This window comes from Pleurodeles waltl, chromosome 3_1, assembly GCF_031143425.1.
Source record: "Pleurodeles waltl isolate 20211129_DDA chromosome 3_1, aPleWal1.hap1.20221129, whole genome shotgun sequence".
Lineage (NCBI taxonomy): Eukaryota > Metazoa > Chordata > Amphibia > Caudata > Salamandridae > Pleurodeles > Pleurodeles waltl.
In genome coordinates this window covers 427,057,800-427,079,546 of record NC_090440.1, presented here as the reverse complement: position 1 = coordinate 427,079,546, position 21,747 = coordinate 427,057,800, and the positions used below count along the sequence as shown (strand labels likewise).

General features: G+C 44.8%; 1 protein-coding gene across 2 annotated transcripts in view; it reads left to right on the top strand.

Moving 5' to 3' along the window:
- Positions 1-21,747, top strand: part of POLG (DNA polymerase gamma, catalytic subunit) — a 795,283-nt gene that overhangs the window by 526,754 nt on the left and 246,782 nt on the right. For both annotated transcript variants that reach the window (XM_069222697.1, XM_069222698.1), the window contains exons 11-13: positions 2,516-2,639; positions 4,311-4,394; positions 8,734-8,856. In XM_069222697.1, the coding sequence (XP_069078798.1) occupies positions 2,516-2,639; positions 4,311-4,394; positions 8,734-8,856 (331 nt within the window). The remainder of the gene's footprint in view (positions 1-2,515; positions 2,640-4,310; positions 4,395-8,733; positions 8,857-21,747) is intronic.

Below are 21,747 nucleotides of genomic sequence, written 5' to 3'. Positions count from 1 at the left end.
TGCAACAAAGGAGAAAGCAGTGTAGAAAAAATAAAATCTGGCTAGTCCTCTTCATAAATGTCTTCTGCGCATTAGCTAAGAAGCAACATCCAGAGTGTTAGAGGGCTCCATCCACCAGGGACAAGTGCCTGTCTTGGACATTTGTTAGGGTGTTACTTGGGCATTAGTTTATATGCTCATGAAGCACTACTGCCATGATAGCCAGGAACACTTTGCCTGTTCGGTCCCTCAAGACTTTCTGGTCTTTGAGCTATTCTGCCACCTGGGAGGGTTCTGCTTCGATACCTATCCACAATGTGATTAGTCTGTGTGGTTAGATGTATCAATCATAAGAACAAGTTACTTAACTTCAGTAAAGCTCTTTCTGGTGGATACTCGTTCTAGCTGTAGATTTGTTACTGTCCCACTCTCCACGGTCAGTAGAATTGAAACATTTGCTTCCTAATTCCTTTGATCCATACTAAAAAGATTCCAATTAATGATCTTCTCACTGGCACAATTAATTATTAAGGGCTCCACATCTGATGGTGCACACAGATATTAGAAAGAAAGTGACGCCAGCGTGTGGAGGTGGTGATTGTATTGTGGCCCTGAGGTCCTTTCCGGGGTGGGATATATCTGATGCAGAGCCACATGATGCCACCTACTAGCGTGCAATGGAATGTCTGAGAAAAAAACCCTGTATCTAGTCTGGCACCAGGTCACAAGGTGAGGAATCTGCGGTTAAATATGGTATCCCCCAGGAAGCGTGTTACTGAAGTAATTTTATCATGATACATAAAGACATTTAGTTGGCATATAATGTGCAAGACTCACATTTGAATTTAGTCTGGTGTGAAAAAATGGTCGTTATCTCTCACTCCCAGAAACGTAATAAATTATTAACAAATTTGAAAAATCTTGTCCATGTCCAGTTTGCATATTAGGATCTGCTCATGAATTTTTGTTCAAGGTAATTGATGGCTATGAATAACATTACAATAGGCGTACAGGAACTTACATCTTTCCTGAAACACAGTTAATGCCTTGAGCCTCTAAGGTAATCTTCGCTTACATCGTTTAGAAACTCATATGCTATGACCAAGGATGTCTGGTATGCCTTTCAGACACATACTACACTTCCATGTTTTTTTTAAACATTATTTGAGAGAAATGTGGTCACACTGCTGTGCGCACGAGGTCATGTTCATGGCATCTGTGACCACGTTGTCATGATTTATAACAACCTGTAATCCTTTACAAAAGGCTTCATTTAGAGTACTAGATCTTACACAGCTCTGTCTTCTCAGGGATAACTCAGACTCAGTGCCTGAAGCTGTGGTGTCTGCTAGGCAATGTGAAAGCTGATTTAAAGCTAATCATTCACACCTAAGGTTAAGGAACATGCATTCTCTTCTAGGTTCTGTGGGGAGGAAATCCTAGAATCTCTTGAGTTTATCCTTCACTAGTGGCACAGTATTTGGGCGACTAAGTCAAATGATACAGCATTCTAATAGCATCTTCTGGAGCCTCAAAGTACAATTTCCCTCTTTGGCAGTCCGCCCATCCTCTTCACTGTCTTATCTCTAATACTGTGAGGTGGCTCAACATATCTGAGACGTTTACCTAAGAAACCCTTGATTAATCAATTTGGAAGTCTTTGAGACAAACTGCAGCTCATAAACTGAAAACGTCTTTTTAATGAGCAGGTGCGACACCCTTGGTTCTCACGTCTGGCAACGAGATTCTTTTTCCTACACGTTACTGAGTTGCGTGCGCAAATGTGACACAAGATACATATATAGGATACTCGTGTATACATTCAGGGACTTTCAGCTATTTAATCTTAACTAGGATAACTAGTTGCACAACACACATTGTTTGTACAAAGAGTTGCGACAAGAATAAACATGATTAAGCCACGCCGTACATTTTTATTACACTATTGTAATTTACCTTAAATAATGCATGTACTATGTTGTTACTTATTTTGAGGTGATATTTAGCTCTACTTAATGATTTATGTATTGGGTTGTAGAGAAACCTGTACCAAGGACTGATACATATTGACAAGTATACATTGTGAAGTGTGCACCGATAGAGAAGACCAGTCGCATGGGCTCTACTTTATCTGTGTGCTTTTTAAATTGATGGAGAGCAGCCATCTGTCCTCGGCCGAGTATTCATATTACAAAAGTTGTTCGTAAACTGGGGCTATGAAAGGTTTATTAGGAAAGACCGTCTGGCAAAACGTAATTGAAAAATCAGTAGCGGTCAACATACCGAAATTCGATTTTAAATATAATGATTTGAGATACTTGCACTGTGTGACAAATCCTAAGTGTATAAAAGGACTGCAATACAGGCAATCGCGTTAGGAAACGTCATATCCTTGCCGGGAGATTGAAGTCTGTGTGGAAAAAAAGCCAACGCTGAATTATACACAGTGTGTTTTTAAATTAAATGTGTTGAATAAGTGCCACCTAGTAATACATACTTGTTGGTAGCTGTCTTATTTGCTGCTTGTCTTATCTAGAGTTGCTGAGAACTTGCACACGGAGCATTGCAAAAAGAAGGGGAAAGAACAGGAAGACAATTTCGATAGCCCCTCTCTCCAAGAGGAATTTATACTAACTGACGGCAGCAGCGTATGGGAAAAGGTAAGGTGTGCGTCTGTGCCATTAGAAGGGAGGCCAGATTGCATTTTTCTAGTTCGGAATTCTGAGAACTGTCATTTGAAGTTTCAGGCCTTAATTTCTGTCTAACATTGACTAGGGACCATTAATTAAGTCTACTTTTCTTCCTTGTTCTACAACACTTGTGGCAAGGTACTTGCCACACACTTTGGAAATAAAAGTGCTATTAATGTTTCACAGAACACTTAGGATAGGTTTTAGACAAATAACTTTGGGCAAATCGTCAACCTAGAGACTGTCACTACTGTACTTTAGTAAACATCCTATTTAAGGATAACGCTGAAGACAGCTCAACTGCAGGAGGACTGATTCAGTTAGAAAAGGCTATGCTGGATCTAATGGAGCTTAAATATTGATGATAAACCTGTGAGCCGTGAGCCTCAAAATTTCAATTGATGATTACATTTTAATTTCTTATCTAATGTGACATGGACCTTTTGACTCAGAATCATGACAGCTGTTATGAACTATACGGTTCTGTAGGTTTCTGGCTTTCGGGTCTTGAGGGCATTTCTTGTCTTGCCGCTGGTATATACCATAGAGCCAGGTGCTTTTGATCAATATGTATAAACGAAAATGCAATTACAGTAATATACTTAACATGCACATTATTGAAAATGTAGCCTATGTTGAGATATTTTCTCAAATTTATTTGGTGGAATTATTTTTATTTTTTATAAAATCACTCAAACAGAGAAAACCTATCATCTATACCTTGCCCATATCTCTAGTCTCCTCTCAGCTTTCACTGCATTTGTCTGGGTATTATCTTTGCTTCATGCCAAAGGGAGTGTCCATTCTTCCATACTGACTGCCTAATATTGGTGCACTTTGTACTCTGCACATAAAACGTAACCATCCTTCACATGACCCTGCATACAGTACTCCCAGCAGCGCCATAATTTGCCTCTCTTCTGGTACTGCCTTAATAAACACAGGACATTACAAGTGCCCACAGCTTCTATCTTTTCTGAATTGTGAACAGTGAATTTCCCACATCTGGATTGGAGCAGTTGGCTTTTGTGAAAATGGCTTTTCCACCCTTGGTTTCCACCACTCAGTTCTACCTTGACACTTAAATACAGCCCTTCCCCTGACAGTTCCCTTCGGTGTTTCGACCTATTAACTCTGAAATGCACAGCTCACTTTTTTGCTTTTGGAATTTCGTTGAGTGTTTGATGTAGTTTGTTTTGTCTGGGTTTTACTGCAGTGTTATCCAGTAAAAAGTGTGGGGAAAGTGGCAATTATACTCTAGATGAGTAATTGAAAAAACATCAATTGAAACCAAATGCTTGAGGGGGAGGAGGTATTAACATGTCTGTTTATCATGTCCATTTCCCCTGCATCTGACAGCTCCTTAAACTATTTTCCAGGCCTGGTGCATAATCATGCAAATGTTGATGTTCATTTGAAAAAGTGCATCATCGTTTTGCAAATTACCAGAAAGATGGTGATTAGAATACAAAACCATTGGAACTGATTGATTAATTTGGTGATTGTCACTAAGCTAAACTGCAAGCCAGAATTGGCGAAATGGAGTTTCTTTCAAAATTACATCACACTGTTACGTTGTGTGTGTCTACTTCAAGGTAGAAAAGGAAAACTTAAGCTAATGTTTGTAATTCTGTCTTCCAGGTAGAAGAGCTGAGTCGGCAAGACATTGATCCAGGGTTTGAGGATTTGTACTCTGGGTCTCTGAAGAAAGTTAACTCGCAACAGGTAGCAATTTTTGACTTCGTATAAAGCGAGGAAGCATTTCTTTGAAGTAAAATCTTTCTTCCAGGATGTCAGTGATTGCAAAATGCATTGTCCGTTCCAAACATTTTTAACATCCATTATCTCAACATGAATATCTTTATCTTGTGACCTTGGGTTTACCTTGGTTAACAAATTGGGTATGTCAATAACAGCCGTAGCCTTCCAAAAAACAACTTATAAAGTTGTCATTTTAATGCTGTAATGGATTGTGGCCCATACTTGTTGTCTTTTTACTACATATTTTATTGGTGATATTTGCATGCTATTTAAATATTACCTGATTTCCAGCTAGGAATTCTCCCGTTACAAAAACATTGTTTTTAAGCAAAGCCCAGTGGAGGAGATCTGCCTTCTCTACAGTCAGTTAACGTCACGTTTGGCCATTCCTTCTTGCCATGAAGGGTTCCCTCCCGTGTTCCAAATTCCTAACCCACTTGCTAGTGAAAAGCCTTAAGAGCTTTGTTTTATTTCATATGCTTTTAATGAGGTAAGTGTTTTTTTTGGCGGAACACACATATCTGGGGATTGACCCAATGCTTCCTGTACCAGTTGGATTACGTTTTGAGGCTCCTTTAATTAAACCAAAAATTAAAAATACAGTTGTACTTAAGGCTTTTGGATGTTGTGGCCAGAGGAACATCTCTGAGGATGAACAACACCTCGAATGTGGCTCCTGGTAGAATCCAGACTATTGTGTCACAGAAAGCCAGTGTTATCAAGGACAAGGAAATAGAGTGTTAGAAGTGTGATATATTTTGAATCAAGAGTCTTAAGAAATTGAGGAAAGGACCAAAATGGTTTATAAAATCGAACTCCTCAAAGAGTCTTTGGCCCCAAATCCAGCAATAGAGGGATTCTAAGAAATCCAGACAGGAATGCACACTATAAACCTCTCAACCCGGTTGTCTTAAACAGCTGGGTTGAGAGCCTGCACATACCTCCAGTGTCCTCTGGCGTGCTGGGAGAGGCCACTCCCTCCAGTGCTGGTGCTTCTCTCATACTGTTTAATAGCATGAGAGCAGCGCCAGGATTGGTTAAGGGAGTTTGCTGGAGCCCTGGATGTAATATGACAAGAAGAGGAGGATCAGATCGAAGAGGACATTACTGCAGCAAGCACAGTAAGTAACTTTTTATTTATTTCATTTTTGTATTTATTTTATTTCTGTTATGTATTCATTTTATGCACCCACCCATTTGCCTGCATCTCCATTCGCTGTATTTACCAGCCACCACTGGCTAAAAACCTCAGCTGATGACTTTGTAACCTCCAGACGCTGGCACCTTTAACATCATTAACTGCAATGCTGAAACTTTCAATGTCTACATAATTGACATGCCCCTCAATGTCACGCCTAGCAGTAACTTGGCTGGCGTTAACATTGAACACTGAAACATCTGAGCATGTTGGTGAGAAAAATGCTGAACGACATAGGAAACACAGACTGAGGATAAACAAATTCAGGGGCGGCTGGTGTTCAAGGGCTAAGGGGCTGCACCCTTAGCCTTTTCTGGCCTGTCTAGTGAAGCATATATTTAATTACATGATGAAAGTAAAACATTTTCTGCACAACATTTTCCGAGTGAAAGTTGTGCACTTTTGAAAGCTCCACTGCGCCTGCATCAGTATGTGGCTGAAAGCTGCACAGTAGGGTTGACAGGGCGTTTTCTCAGAACGCAGTGATGTCCCTGGCTTATCTCCTCCTCCACCAGAAGCCCTGATAATAAACAGCCTGGAGCGTTTTTTGTTCAGCCTGGGTGTCTGAAAACTTCATGTCACTCCTATATTATTCACCACCCTTTCCTATGTACTCAAATGGTGGGGTGTGATCAAAAGGGTCTACCTACCGTAGGTCACATTTTATTAAAAGAATGTGGCATTGCGCAAAGAAAATCCCCTTTTCCTGCGTTACAAGCAGTCTGTGGCAGAGAAATGGAATAAATACAATAAATAACTCCAGGGCTCTCTGGGAGACAGGAGTGTGACCTGAAGACCTTAAGTCATAAATATGCCAAAGACAACCCTGCACACAAGTAAGTTGGAGCTCTATCTTTTTTACAGACAGTAAGAAAAAAAATCTGTTCTCTCAGCTCTCCTCTCCTTTCACTGCCTCTGTAGGTGATTTCGTCACTCAAAGGCAGTAATTGTTCCAGTAATTTATCATGGCTAGTTATTGTTTTATTTCTTCTGCAGACTAATTATGTGATTTGTCATATTAAACATGTAATCTGCAGCTCAAATAAATGTGTACCTTTTATCATTGAAACTGCTGGATACTGGATGGGTGAGGCAATGTGTGTTTGTTTGAATGTGTTTGCTGGGCTTGACAGAGAAAATGTGGGTGTCTGTGTATAAGAGTTGTGTGAATGGCAGTGGATGACAATGTGGATGAGTAAATGGGTAGGTGACCAAAGGCAGTGGGTGAGTAGGTGAATGTAAATACGTGGGTAGTGAGGCTCTCTCACAAGGTGCAATTCCGTCTTGTATTTGTGCCCCACCACTGCTTTCAGTCACCAGCCACCACTGAACAAATTGAGGAAAAGAGAAAGGCTAAATAAACAGTGACTCCAGGAAAATAAAGCAGTAAGATTTAAGGACCCTCAAATGAGGATTATTTTCGGTTACTGAAGCAGACCCTCAGACAATACAAGGAAAAAACTCATTGTATTAAAGTTCAGGAAACTGAGCCTGGGCCAAGTCAATCTAACGTGGATGTTAATCTATCCGATGAACCCATTCCTGGATACCTATCGGTATCAGGATATGAAGAATAGCACATCAGTCTATCAGGCAATGGTGGATGGGGATGGCCACTGTAAGGGCTGGCCCCTACAAGTGTTCACTGGACCATGTGTCTCCCAAAGACGTTTCCACCCTTTCACCCTATCCCGAATCGTAATCTAATGCCTCGTGCTGCTGTTTTTCACTGATTGGTAAATTGTCATCTGAGTTCAGCCTAACAATGTAATGTAAGGTCGCAGACCTCCTATTTGTGGAGGAATAGCAATCAATAGGAATGTCACTTGCCTCACACCAGCTGGACCTTATCTGTAAAAAGCAAAAGGCGTCCTGCCACCCACCCACACCAAACTTGACATTACCCCCGACATGTGCCCCTCTCTGCCCATCTCCATATGTTAAAAAAAAATGCTTGTATGTGACCTCCTGCGCCTACCCACAGCACTATCTGGATTCGATATGGCCTTCTACCCCCCTCTTTAAATACAGTGGGCCGGAAGACATACATGACCTCCAACTTTTGCAGAATCCTTCCTGCCCCATTCATATTTAAAGAAACAAAAATGACTTTTTTCCCTGCCTACCATCCTCACCACCTTTTGTGCACTGCCACTCTCTTCCAGCCCAAAGCCGCAGAACTGCCACTGTGCTGATAGTGGCTTTGTGAGAAGTCCTTGTCAGCGTGGCTTCATTTGCCCTCTCAGCACGGGTCTCCAAAGCATTACATAAAAACACAGAACAATTATAAACCCACAAAAATACATCAATTACGAAATATTTGATTTAATTCACAATAAACGATGCAAAGATCGAAATGTTAATTTTAATTGGAAACTTGAAGCTTTTGAAAATGTACTGGTCTTTCTAAGAAGACCGTACGGTACTTTAGGCTCTAGCATACCCCGTTGTCTTTTTTCCTAGTAATGCCTACTCTGTTGTCGGCGCGTGCCAGTGCTTCATTTGAGTCACCCACACTAGATTCTGTCGTCTATACTTCTGGCTAGATAAGGATACCAAGTTCCTTCAACACGAATTGAGAGTTTAAAAATGTTTAGTTTTCAGTTTTGCTTTTTTAGGCTTGTACACTTTATTCATCTGCTGATATTGTTTAATTCGAACAGTCGCAGACCGTAAATTAAGGACCGCTCCTCTAAGGCATGGATTCCCTTTCTTTAGTGGGTCGGTTTAGAACGAAAGAAAGCATAATAAATACAAGTACAGGGGTTTCTACTTAGGTGAGTAACATTTTGTGAAAATAGTGTGTAGTAAGGAATTTACATACAGAGAGGGATGGGCACTTCCTTCTAGCTTGTCAGATGTAATTTTGGCACATTTTCCAATAATAGAAGCATGTTGTGAATTGAGAGACCTGGAGGTAAGGAACTCACTACAGGGATGAGTTTAATGTTTTCTTGTTTGTTATGGGTCGAATATTGAGTGTTTTTGCTGATTAAACATATCTTATATTGTAATTTATGACTGTAAAAGAGGAGTAATGTTGATAGTAGCATAAACTGAAATTCATATGACAGACTATGTTTTTTGTCTCCCCTGATACTGCAGAATAAATCAAGAGAGCAAGACTCCCAATTGCGTAACATTAGCTTGCCCGCCTGTCACCATGGTAACGGCCCTCATAACGACATCGATATTCCGGGTTGCTGGTTTTTCAGACTACCTCACAAAGTAAGTATGAGAAGGCTGGTATTTGCCTATACATGCCACAAAAGGTGACTCTTTTTGTTGCCCTCTTCATTTGTGCATTGGTTATTAAAGCCTCACGTTCTGTCCCTAGTGATAGTAAGTGAGCCTTCTGCTTCTAATGGATGTCCGCTCCTCCACATTACTTAAATTAACCCTTACCCCAGTTGCCAAAGGTTATCCGGAAATTTTTGAAAGTGCCTTGCTTTCGGTGCTGGTAGTACAGACTGTCAACCTGATCAACCTCCAACGTTATCTGGCATTTTAAGCCTTGTGTGATCCTTTGCACGTTGTTGTTGGAGATGGACCCATATTCTGCCTGTGATGTTTGCGAAGATCCCAAGATACCACTACTTGTTATCTATGACCATTAAAAAGTAATCTGCGAACCGGAGGCCAAGTGTGTTTAAAGCCTCAAGTTCAGGAGTCTCTGCAGCTTTTTATCTGGGATCTACTCCCCGTTTACAAGCACAAGCCAGAGCTCAGGTCACCTTCCTCTTGTCATTGTAATAAGAGAAACGTTTGAAGTTGGAACTTCATCTTCTTTGGAGTCTGACCCTATTCTTAAGCCAATTCCTAAAGTTACATTCACCAAAGTGGGTTCTTCACTGCAGCAGGGTGGAGGCCTTTTAGCAGACCTTGCTGGTAATTTTTGCCATTATGTCAAGGTTTTGTCAGCTGTCTCAGGACCCGAGACCCCTGCCCACATTCTGGTCCAGTGCTGCTGCTTTGATCTTGGTTCTGGCTCCTTTAGCGGCTGCTGGTACTTACCTTTGAAGCCATCCCATGCCACTTTGGAGGCCATTGTCTCCTCAACCTGCTTCAGCTTTGGCTTTGGCATCTGGTTTAACGCTGCCACAGGACCTGATGCCATCCCTAGCACAGTTTATACTGAACACTGGAAAGATTAGGTGTATTACTGCAGTGATGTCTAAACGATAGTACCCCCTCCTGAAGGGGTCACTTACTGTTTCACACAAGGTACATGAATGTTGGCTGATTTTGTATATTTAATAATGAAAAAAGCACAATTTCTGTTTGTTACTTGTCACTTGTTAGATTCATCTGCTGGAAGGACTTGGTGAGAATTAGCTGAATGCTACACATATTTAATATGTAAAATCACAAAACACTAAGAGGGTGTAATTTCTTTTTCAAAACACCTTACTTCAAGGTGAAAGATGCCGAGACTTGCAGAAGCAATTGATTTCCCACAGAATAGTATTTTTTTTCTCAGATCAGGCTGCGATGCAGTATACATGCTTACCCGTTTTCGGCATACTGAAGAAGATATACAATTAGATGAGCCCCTTAGTTTTCCACACTAGTTGTATCAGTGTGGTGGTTGAAATGTTATTCCAATTCTGCAGTCAGGACGTGCTTAACCAGCCTGGAATCAATAACTGTTTATTGGGGATATTCATACATTATGTGGTTAATGCAAATGTAAACAGAAAAAAAAGTACTCGCAACACAACAGAGAACAATCCGCAAATAGTACTGAAACTTAAATAAATTATCACTTGTGTGTGTGTACATATGCAGCTTGCTTCACTGCAAGGTATTCTGAATGTTTACATGTATTTAAATATGAATTTATGATTGCACTCGTGTTTATTTCGAAATGAGATTAAAACGCTGCTACACCCTCTTACGCTGAGGTCCTCATCATAAGTGACCTGGTAAATAGGCTGGATTTTCCCCACCCTAGCAGATACAGAGAGAGAAGTACGAGTTAGACCCTGAGGGTCCACTAATTCAGTAATTCCAGGTCCCATTCCCCCACCAATACCTCGTTTTGGGCTGTACTTTCACCCCCAAGATTTCAGCTGATTTTAGCATCCTAAATGAGTGAAAGCTAGTCGATATGCAATGTTTCTCTCATAACTCCACGGGGCCCGTAACCGCTGGTACTGGCCCTGTCAGCGTTTAGAGGCCACTTGTAACGAGGAACGTGCTATGGTTTATAGTTTGACTTTGACGTTCTGATATTTAATTTTTTCACATTTAATAAAGATCAAGGTTATTTTGTGGCCCAACGAGGTGAATAGAGCAATGCTGCACCCATTTCTATATAACACTGGTGTTCACTAACCCAATAGAACACAATATATCACTTTCACTGAGATGTCATCAGGGAAACTGACATCAGATGACATATTTAAACAAATTTGTTCAAGTGAAGGGCACTCCAAGGATGGGTGTGGAGTCAGAGGGTTTTTCTCAGGCCTTACTACATCCCTAGTTAATAACCTTCGGAGGCTGGCTCAGTTTATGGTGTACACCTATGATGTGGCACCCTGTACCAACTCCAGGCAGCCCTTCGTGATAGTGTTTATGTGTCTAGATAGCAAAAGCTCTCTAGGGGTAGCTGTGGTGAGCAGCTAAAGATTATCCAGGAGTGTAAAGCACTTGCAATACCACCATAGTCAGTCAGTAACTCTCACACAAGAAACAGCCACACCAGGTGTTGCAAAATAAAGTATTCTTCATTACAACTCTACTAGTACACAAACATTGTTATATCTTCACTTGGAGATATCTACACATAAACTGACGCATACCAACTGTAGGAAAGTACCCTTTTTTTGGCATGGCATGGTTGCCTGCTATCAGTGTGCGTAGACTGTATCACTGGCATCCTGCTAACCAGGACCTCGGTGATTGTGCTCTTTCCCTCCAAATTTGGTTACCTAGGACCTTTATGGACGCCACAATTGGTATACTGGTGTCCCCTTATAAGTCCCTAGTATATGGCACTAAGGTACCCATGGCATTAGGATACAAGGGGTCCCACATGGGCTTCAGCATGTATTATTGCCACCCCTGGGAGCCCATGCAAAATGCAACGCCACCAGACTGCTTTGAAGGGCACATTTGGTGCCCTACTTGCATAATCCGACTGGCACCAGTTCAGGAACCTACAGTTTCCACTCAGACGCAAAACCACACAAAGGACGGGGAGTGACAACCCCCCTGTCCAGCACCTCCCCTAGGAAGGTGCACAGAGCTTTGCCAGGTGACCAGTTGATTCTATCATCTTGGAAACAAGATAGGCAGAGGCCCTTGAGAGCATCTGACTGGTTAGGCCAGGTAGATGACAGGCCAGACACCCTCTGATAAGTAGGTCACTTCAGAGAGTGACCAACCCCCTCTTAGGGTCACTTAAGGGCTCCCCCGGTGGTGGATTCTCAGATTCATCAAGCAAGACTACAAGAAACTCTCTGCAAGACATCTTCTGCTCCTCACCTCTGGAACTGCTGCTAGTCTGCTTTGGAACTGAAAGAAGCCTGCTGCTGGTGGGATAGCTCCCAGTGCAACATTGTTTCTCCAGATCCTGCAAGAATTCTGCAACATCCAAGGCTGTGCATCCTCCAGAGTCACTAGGCTCTGTTTGCACCTGGAAGCATGAAGGAATCTCCCTTACAGTGAAGGAGTCACTTCCCTGCATCTGCATGTCCCTCAAGACAATGACAACCAGCCAGTAGATCCTGCTGTCCTTCGGACAACATGAAGGCTCTGCTCACAGGTGGTGATTTGTTGTCCTCCTCTGGGTCCTGCCTATCTTCTGACCAACTTGGGAGACAGTGGGCGCCTGCTCCTGCCAGTGGAGTGGAACCCCTGTGCACTGCGACTGTTGCTCTTGCCAGGACTTGTTGGCTCTTCCTCCAAGAGACCTTCGAGCACTGAGTGTAGGAGGCTGGCCTGGTTTGTAGTGGGTACCTGTGGTACTTACACCTTATACCAGGTCCAGTTATCCCTTATTAGTGAAATGTAGGCAGTGTCTAGAAGCCAAGCTCTCTAGAGGTAGCTGTAGCTCAGCAGCCAAGACTTATCTAGGAGGCATGCAAAGCTCATGCAATACCACTGTAGTCACACAGTACTCACACACGAAAGAAAGTACTCAGTGTTACAAAAATAAAGGTACTTTATTTTGGTGACACAAATGCCCAAAATACCATAGAGACTATACTCCATTAGGAGGAAATAATACACAATTACATACACTAGTATGTACAAACAGGTGTAAAAACAGTTGGAAAACAGTGCAATTAATGAAAATCACAATAGGTAGAAATGGGCCTACGGGAAACACAAACCATATACCAAGTAAGTGGAATGCGAATGTCGGTTTCCCACCTAGGCAAGTGTAGTGTGTAGAGGGGTGTTGGGCGTATTAGAAAACACCTGTACTAGAACCCACCCCAGAGCCCGGGAAAGCAGGAGTAAAACACTGTAACTTTCCTAGAACATACAGAAACACGAGAAAGAAGATTATGGAAGAACCAGGAGAGATTGCAAGACACCAAATGTGGATTCCTGGACCTGAAGACCTGTGGAAGAAGGGGACCAAGTCCAAGAAGCACTGAAGAGTCCAGGGAGAACAAGAGCCCTTGCTAACCCAGATGAAGGTGCAAAAGAAGACCCACCGGTGAAGAAGAACAGCCAGTACTGCACCCAAGAAGACGGATTCCTGGTTGGTGCAAGTGATGTCCCACGCCGGATGGAGAGTGCATGCTGCACAGTGCATGAAGAACTTTGTTGAAAGATGCCAACAAGCCTTGGCAACTGCAAAACACGCTGTGCACGGGGTACTGCCTTACGTGGGGAGGCAAGCTCTAACCTCCACCAAAGTTGGACAGTAGGACGTCAGGACCACCAGGACCACTTCAGTCCACCACCCGTGATGCAGGATCCACGCAGCTCGTCAGTAGAGGGGATCCATTCAGCTGGTCATCATTGCAGTAGGTGCCTGCTGAAGCAGTGGAGTGACTCCTTCACCCCAAGGGAGATTCCTTTGTTCTTCTGGTGCAGGCTGAAGACAGGCTGTCCTCTGAGGATGCACGACCTGGAAACAGTTGCAGTTGCTGGCAGGACCTGAAGATACAATGTTGCAGAACTCGTCTTTGCTTCTTTGTTGCAGTTTGTAGAGTTCCTGGAGGGTCCAGATGCAGTTTCTTCGGTGAGATGTTGAAGTGGAGGATGCAGAGGATTCCTGCTGGAGTCTCGCAGTCTGAATCTGAAGAACCACCTAAGAGAGAGACCCTAAGTAGCCCTGAAAGGGGGGATTGGTCAGCTAAACAGGTAACCACCTGTCAGGGGCGGGCCCTGACGTCACCTGCTGGCACTTGCCACTCAGATGCTCCCAGAGTTCCCTGCCAACTTGGAATCCAAAATGGCAAAACACAGGGACCCTCTGGAGGAGCTCTGAGCACCACCTGCTGGGTGGTGATGGACAGGGGAGTGATCATTCTTCTTTCCTTTGTCCACTTTCGCGCCAGAGCAGAGGCAAGAGGGTCCCTGAACCGGTGTAGACTGGATTATGCAAGGAGGGCACCAAATGCACCCTTCAAAGCATTTTCAGTGGCTTGGTGAGGCTACCCCTCCCAGGCCTGTAACACCTATTTCCAAAGGGAGAGGGTGTAACACCCCTATCCCAAAGGAAATCCTTTGTTCTGCCTTCCTGGGTTTGAGCTGCTCAAGCAACAGGAGGGCAGAAATCTGTCTGAGAGGTGGCAATGGGGCTGCATGGAAAACCTTAGAAAGCTGGAATGGCAATACTGGGGGTCCTCTAAGGAGCCCCAGAGTGCATGGAATCATACAACCAATGCTTGCAAAAGCCTTGGGGTATGATTCCAACATGATTGATACCAAACATGCCTATGTTTGGAGTTCCCATCATGTAGCTGGACATATTTAGTGACCTATGTCCAGTAAACGCATAAAGTGGCATCCCTGCACTCGCAAAGTCTGGGAAAATGGTCCTGGAGGTCATGGGAGCAGCTCTGCTAGTGCAGGGGTGCCCTCACACACAGGTACTCTGCACCCTGCTCTCAGGGCTGGAAGGCCTGCTATAGAGGTGACTTATAAGTGACCCGGTGCAGTGTAAATGGCAGTGAAAGGGTGCATGCACCTTTTCACGCAGGCTGCAATGGCAGACCTGCAGAAGCCTTTGTATGGGCTCCCTATGGGTGGCAAAAGATATGCTGCAGCCCATAGGGATCCCCTGGAACCCCAATGCCCTGAGTACCTATTATACTTGTGACTTCTAAGGGGGCACCAGTATGCCAACGGGGTGAGATACTGGGTTACCAGTATGCAACAACAACATTTAGAGGAGAGAGAGCATAATCACTGGGGTCCTGGTTAGCAAGATCCCAGTGAACACAGTCAAGCACACTGACATCAGGCAGAAAATGGGGATAACCATGGCAAAAAGAGGGTACTTTCCTACACTGAAAAGCCCCAGTCTCCAGCACTCTGTAGTCCGAAGATCAGTCTCCGTTCTGTGACATGGGACTTCTGGTTGTTGTGTTGCTGAGGCCTCCTTGTGTTCATCACATGTGGGTTACTCGTCGGGGCTCCAACGACTTCTGCTGGCCTCATTGTTTGCTGAGGGCCAGCCCTGAATCCACCTCAAGAGTATAGTCTCCTGGACCTTGCTGGTCTCCAAAAATGTGCAAATTCATCTTCAGCTCCTGCTTGCAATTGCCGGTGCTTGTTGGTGGCCTTGCTGGTCACTTACCCTCCTGCAGTCTGGTGACCGACGTGGTACAGCTCGTAGGCGCCTCCTAGGACCTTCTTGAACTCCTGGACACCACAGCTTGGACTTCTTCCTTCACCAACCTGCAGGAACATCACCTGTAGGAGGGTGGGCATTGCCACCTGCACACATCCGAAGATGCTGGACTCTGTCCTCTTCCTTTTTAGATCTTCTACGTCCGGAATCCACCCTTGGGTTCCACCGGTTTAGCATACAGTTCGTGACAGCAGCTGGACCACAGAGGCCGTCATTGATTTCAGTGAGGGTTTCCGACGTCCTTTCACCCCTATACACCCAGGTCCCCTGGTGGAGGTACTCCTGTCTTTGGGGTATCCTTGGGTGGGGACACTAACCAGCCTTCCTCCTGTCTTTGGGTTTCCTTAGTGTCCACTGGAAAGGGTACTGAAAAACTCACAAGTTCCAACGTCTACTTCCCTGTGTTAGTCTATAGGACAATGGGGTAGATAACCACTCTGCACTGCTATCTTGGAAACTAGGGATATTTGCTATACTTACCTCTGGTGTTTTTGTTCTTCCCCAGCCCCTAGCTAACTAACACACTTACCTTGGTTGGGTTCACTAGTTCACATTCTACATACTTAGTATATGGTTGCCCACACACTAGGGCCCTGTACATGTTATGCTACTTCTGCTTGTTATTTGGTGCATATATTGTGTGTAGATATCTCCAAAGGAAGATATACCAATGCTAATCTAGTAGTTAGTGCTGTAATAAAGAATCCTGTATTTTTACAACTTTTCTGTGGTTCTTTCTGACTACTGTGGTATTGCAAGTGCTTTACATTACTCCTAGATATTCTTTAGCTGCTTGCCTCAGCTACCCCTAGAGAGCTTTTGCTATCTGAAAACCTAAACACTATAACTAAGGGTTGCCTGGACTCAGTATAGGTTGCTGCATCATAGGTGTAAACCATAAACTACACCAGCCTCCTACACCAATCAAATGACAAAATGTTGATATAGTGCAGCTGCCTGCATGACAGTGCCTTTTACTGAGGCACTGATGGGCCATGTCTTTTAGACCTGGAATGAGCCACAGTCTAACCCGAGAATGCAAAAAATGATGGGTGGAATGCTTGAATTAATCTCAGCTACTAATAATCATTTGGACCGGGTCCCAGGCCATCATAGTTTTGGCCTCTAGGCCACCTCAGTCAGGATGCAGCCTTATGCAATTCAAACTTCCTCCTTCTCTAGTAGGAAAAATTCATTCCCAACCCCTCCCCTGAAAGTCTAGCTGCCCAGGCTTTCTCGTCCATCCTCATCCAAACTCAATGTAGGTGACATATCAGCTTTTCTAATTAATAGAAAGTTGAAGAGAATTATACTCTCTTAGGATGAAGGATTTTGACTTTGGCTTGCCTTAAGTCGTTCTACTTGGGATGCCTCTTGTGACCTTTGGGGAATTACCTCACGTATAGTACCAAGGTGTAGGAAGCTGGCTCTGTATATACTAAATCAAAATGAGATAATGGGGGTTATTCTAACTTTGGAGGAGTGTTAATCCGTCCCAAAAGTGACGGTAAAGTGACGGATATACCACCAGCCGTATTACGAGTTCCATAGGATATAATGGACTCGTAATACGGCTGGTGGTAAATCCGTCACTTTTCTGTCACTTTTGGGACGGATTAACACCTCCTCCCAAGTTAGAATAACCCCCATAGTGTGTAAGAGTCCAGGTGTTCCCCAGAGGCTTAACAGAGGCTAAAGTAGATGATACTAATGCTCTCTTATGTGGTAGTGTGGTCAAGCGGTAAGGGGTATCAGAGGGTAGTGCAAAGCATTTGTTGTACACACACAGTCAATAAATGAAGCACACACTCAATGACTAACTCCAGGCCAGTGGTTTTTAGATAGCAAAGATATATTTTGTTACTTTATTTCTAGAACCACAAGATTCAAGTTGCAGGTAAGTACATTTGCAAGTAAGCATCCAACATATGTATCAATACCACTTTGCTTAGGATTGGCAAGTTATACTGTTTTTGAAGAAATAGCAATAATCTGTTTTAAAAGTTGACTGTGCAATTTTCAGAAACATTTCTGGGGGAGAAGAAAACTTAGTACGGTTTTGAGGTAAGTACAAGACTTATAGTTCTAGTTTCTGGGGATTAGGATATCCACAGGTTAGGGTTCAAGTTAACCCCAAAACCCCCCACCAGCAAGCCGGCCGGGTGCAGAGGTCAAAGTTGAGGTCGATTTAACATGGGCTCCTATGGAGACTTGGGGGCACTCGAAATCAGGCCTGTTTGCAGGTAAGTACCCGCGTCTTCGGAGGGCAGACCTAGGGGGTTTAGAGGAGCACTGGCGGGGGGCACAGGTCAGTACCAAACACACACCCTCAGTGACGTAGGGGCGGCAGGTGGCAGGGTGCAAACACAGCATCAGGCTCCCAATGCTTTCCTGCAAGGGTACCCCGGGGGTCACAAAGATGCTGAAGTCCAGTGGGTCGGTTCTAGGAAACCAAAGGCTGGACAAGGAGGAGGGCCACCTGCTGGATGTTGCTGCACCAAAGGTCGGATTCCCCAGGGCCAGGGGGCTGCGGGTGCAGGGATACCTTTTGACATTTGGAATCTTCATCCGGTTCTGTAGTGGTCCGGGGGTCCTCTGGATTCAGGCTGCAGGCGTCGTCGTTGGACAGGAGGGGTCAATCCAGGGTGGGTACTTGCTCAGAATCACCTGGGGACCAGCTCTAGGCGGTTGGGCCACCTGGACACAGCCCGTGCAGAGTGCTGAGTGGGCAGGACTTGCAGAGAGAGAAAAATTTACACATGACCATTCAAGTAACTTGTCAATGGCTACTTTATGCGTTGTTTTGGCATCAATGAATAGTGACCAGATGTAGCTTATATATAGGCTGTTCATAGGAGGCCACCTTATACAATTCCGTTAACCATTCTTCATATGTTGTTAGTTGCGATGACCACCAGTGTTCCATTATGCAGGTGTTCCTGGTAGTCATGGCCATTGCCAGGAGACGTTGTTATGGCCTGTTAATGAAGATAGGTCAATTGAGTCATGCAGCATCAGCAATGTATTCATCATGGACTGGGATAGCTTAAGTAGTGCAATTAGTGTGGTTCTGATTTGTACCAAAGTTTCAGTACATCCAGACAGTCATAAAGGGGTGTTTTGTATAACAACCTGACTGTCCACATCTCCAAGTGATGTAATAGATTTGCCATTGATCATTTCTGGTAAATCCAGTACCCCCCGGTCCTGAAGTGATTTGAAAAAGCAAAACGTCAGTTTAGATTTCCTCGCTACTTTATCCATGTTATCCATTATGTCACCCCAGTCAGTCTCTGTATAATCTACTTGTACAACTCTCTGCTGTTTGTTATGGGGGTGTAATAGGAGGGGTTTGGAGTGCAACTGATTAATTATTAAATCCCCTACTTTCTATAGGCTGTTCATTTAGGAATTTTCAACCTCTATTTCATGTTTCTCCTTACAAAACCCTTAATACCCCTGTTGATAGATTGTAAAAGTGAGGTTTAACTGAAGATGATAATATACCTAGGACATATGTGAATCGGAGGACCACTACCATAGTTACAGCATCTGATGGAGACTTCTAGCTGCAGATTCCTTGCCTTAGAATTTCCTAAGGCATCAGACTGGATTCTGGAGATTTTTCGTGAGCAGTTCCCTTGTGTGCCGGTAGGTGGTGTAGATCGGCTCTGTGTGCAGTGACCCCTGCCCAGTTAAGAGTTTTATGTGGCCATGCACCTCATATTTGGGTGGGCTGACTCTAGCTGCTCGCCTTTGGGTCTGAGGAGTCAGCTGGGGCCCCTTCTGGTTCCCTGACAGTGGCTCAGGTCCCAGCTCCAGTTGGGTCCCAAAAATCCTTTCCTTGATCCAGACCAGCACCGGTCATACCATCTTGATCTTCCCCTGCACCCATCCCAATGCTGACGCTTCCAGCGCCTCTACTGCTATCCCCGTTCTAATCCCGAACTCCAATATGGAGCCAGAGGGGTGTTGACCTACACCATTTCCAGTGCCATCTGGAGCCATGCCTTCCAGATCAGAACCTGAGCCCTATTCCTATGGGCTAGAATTTGGGAAAGAATGGGAGGGATTACTGGGTCCTGAAAAATACCAGCCCAATGAATATATAATTTGGACTGTTGTGAGGAACTGGGTGAAGCCAGTGGACTGGTAACTTCTCCAGATGCTGTTATTCTTTCTCCCCCTACTTTGGCTACAGAGGAGGGAGCTTCTTTTGGAGTGGTGGTACGGAGGGCAGCTGAGGTCACTGACCTTCAACTACCTTAAAGGGCAGTCAAAGCTAATGTCTTGACAGAGGTGCTGCAACCAGGAGATTCCCCCCTCAGAACCGCTACTTTAACAAAGCCTTCACTGATGTCCTTCTGGGGACATGGTCCAAGCCCAGCACAGGGGCTTCTGTGAATAGGACGCCACCGCCCGGGGAGACCCACATTTCCTCGCCCAACACCTACCCCAAGAAAGCTTGTTGGTCCAGGCCTCTACATCCCACATAGATCCTGGCAAATTCCCTACTGCACCTCCGGACAGGGAATCCAAGAGGCTGAACACTTTGGAGAAGAAGATTTTTTCTTCCACCAGCCTCACTTTGTGGTCTGTAAACATCACATGTCTTTTGGGCAGCTTTTCCCATGTTCTGTGGGACATGGTTGTGCATGCGCTGCCATCGGTTTCAGAGGAGGCCCAGGCCGTGGTCTCTCAGGTTGTTGCTGACAGAAGAGATGGAGTTCACCATCCGTTGTGGACTTGACACGACCGACTCACTGGGCAGAGTGGTTTCCTCGACTGTGAACTTGAGGCGCCACGTCTGGTTGAGGATGACTGGCTTTTATGGTGATGTCCAGTCATCCATGATAAACATGCCACATGCCGTTAGATGACTCCGGTCTTTTTTCAGAGACAAGGTGGATTCAGCACTATAATGCTGTAAGGACAGTCGGGTTATGGCCAGGTCATTGGTCCTTTCTGTGGCCCCACATCACCCACAATCCTCCTTTCATAGCTTTGGAAGGGATTTCCAGCCACGCCAATACTCTTCCAGCCACTGTACCCCACATGCTTCACAGCCTCTGTGTTGTCGAGGGTGCGTACCCACAGAACTCGTGAGCAGGGTAGCCAGCAGTCTAGTCAATCCACCACCTCACCGGCAGCCTCCAAACCCTCCTAATCTGCCCACATACCATCAGGGGCATCCAGTTGGCATCAGGATTCGCCATCACCTGCCCCACTGGCAGTCCATAAAATCAGACAGGTAAGTTTTGCAGATAGTCCGAAGGGGCTACTCCCTCCACTTCATGACCTCCCCCATGCCTACAACAGGCTAACGGAGAATCGTCTCTCTCTTCTCCGCCAGGAAGTCATGGCTTCCTTGGCGAAGGGAGCCATAGAGAGCATACTGACTTCACAAGTAGTTTGTGGTTATTTCTGCTACTTTCTGGTGCCAAAAAATGACCAATGCCTTCATCCTGTCCTAGACCTACGGCCCCTCAACTACTTCCTCAAGAAAGAGAAGTTCAGAATACTCACGTTAACTCACGTCCTGTGTGCCCTGGATCCCGGAGTCTTGATTGTAGCATTTGACTTGCAGGATGAATATTTACATTTTCCTGTCCGGCCTGCTCACGGGCATTATCTGCGCTTCACGGTAGGTAATGCGCATTTTCAGGTTGCCATGCTCCCTTTTGGCATTCCCAGCACCCCTTGGGTGTTCACCAAGGTGATGGCGGTTGTTGCAGCTCATATGTGGAGATCAGAGGTGTCAGTCTTCCCCCATCTTGACAACTGGCTGTTGAAGGCAGGCTCACCCCAGGCTGTCGTCTCCCACCTCCAAACTATGGCGGACCACCTTCATTTGCTAGGGTTCACTATAGATGTGCCAAAGTCACATCTGATTCACTCTCAGATGCTCCCTTTCATCGGAGCAGTTCTGGCCTCTGTGCAGTTTTGGGCTTACCCTCCTGGCGAGTCCGGGATATTCAGGCTAGAACACTGATGTTTCAGCCTCTGTCTTGGATTTCTGTGAGACAGACCCTGAGGCTGTTGGGACCCATGGCCTCCTGCATCAAACTGGTAACACATGTGCGATGGCAAATACAGGCTCTGCAGTGGGATCTGAAGTTGCAGTGGGTGCTGCATCAGGTGAATCTTTTTGAAATGATCCAGATTTCAGAGGAAACAGCAAGAGACCTGCAGTGGTGGCTATCAAACCACATATGCGTCACTCCTGGAATGGGGCAGCCTTCAGGGGACACTGGTCTCCCACGGAATCCGGACTCCACATCAACATGTTGGTGCCC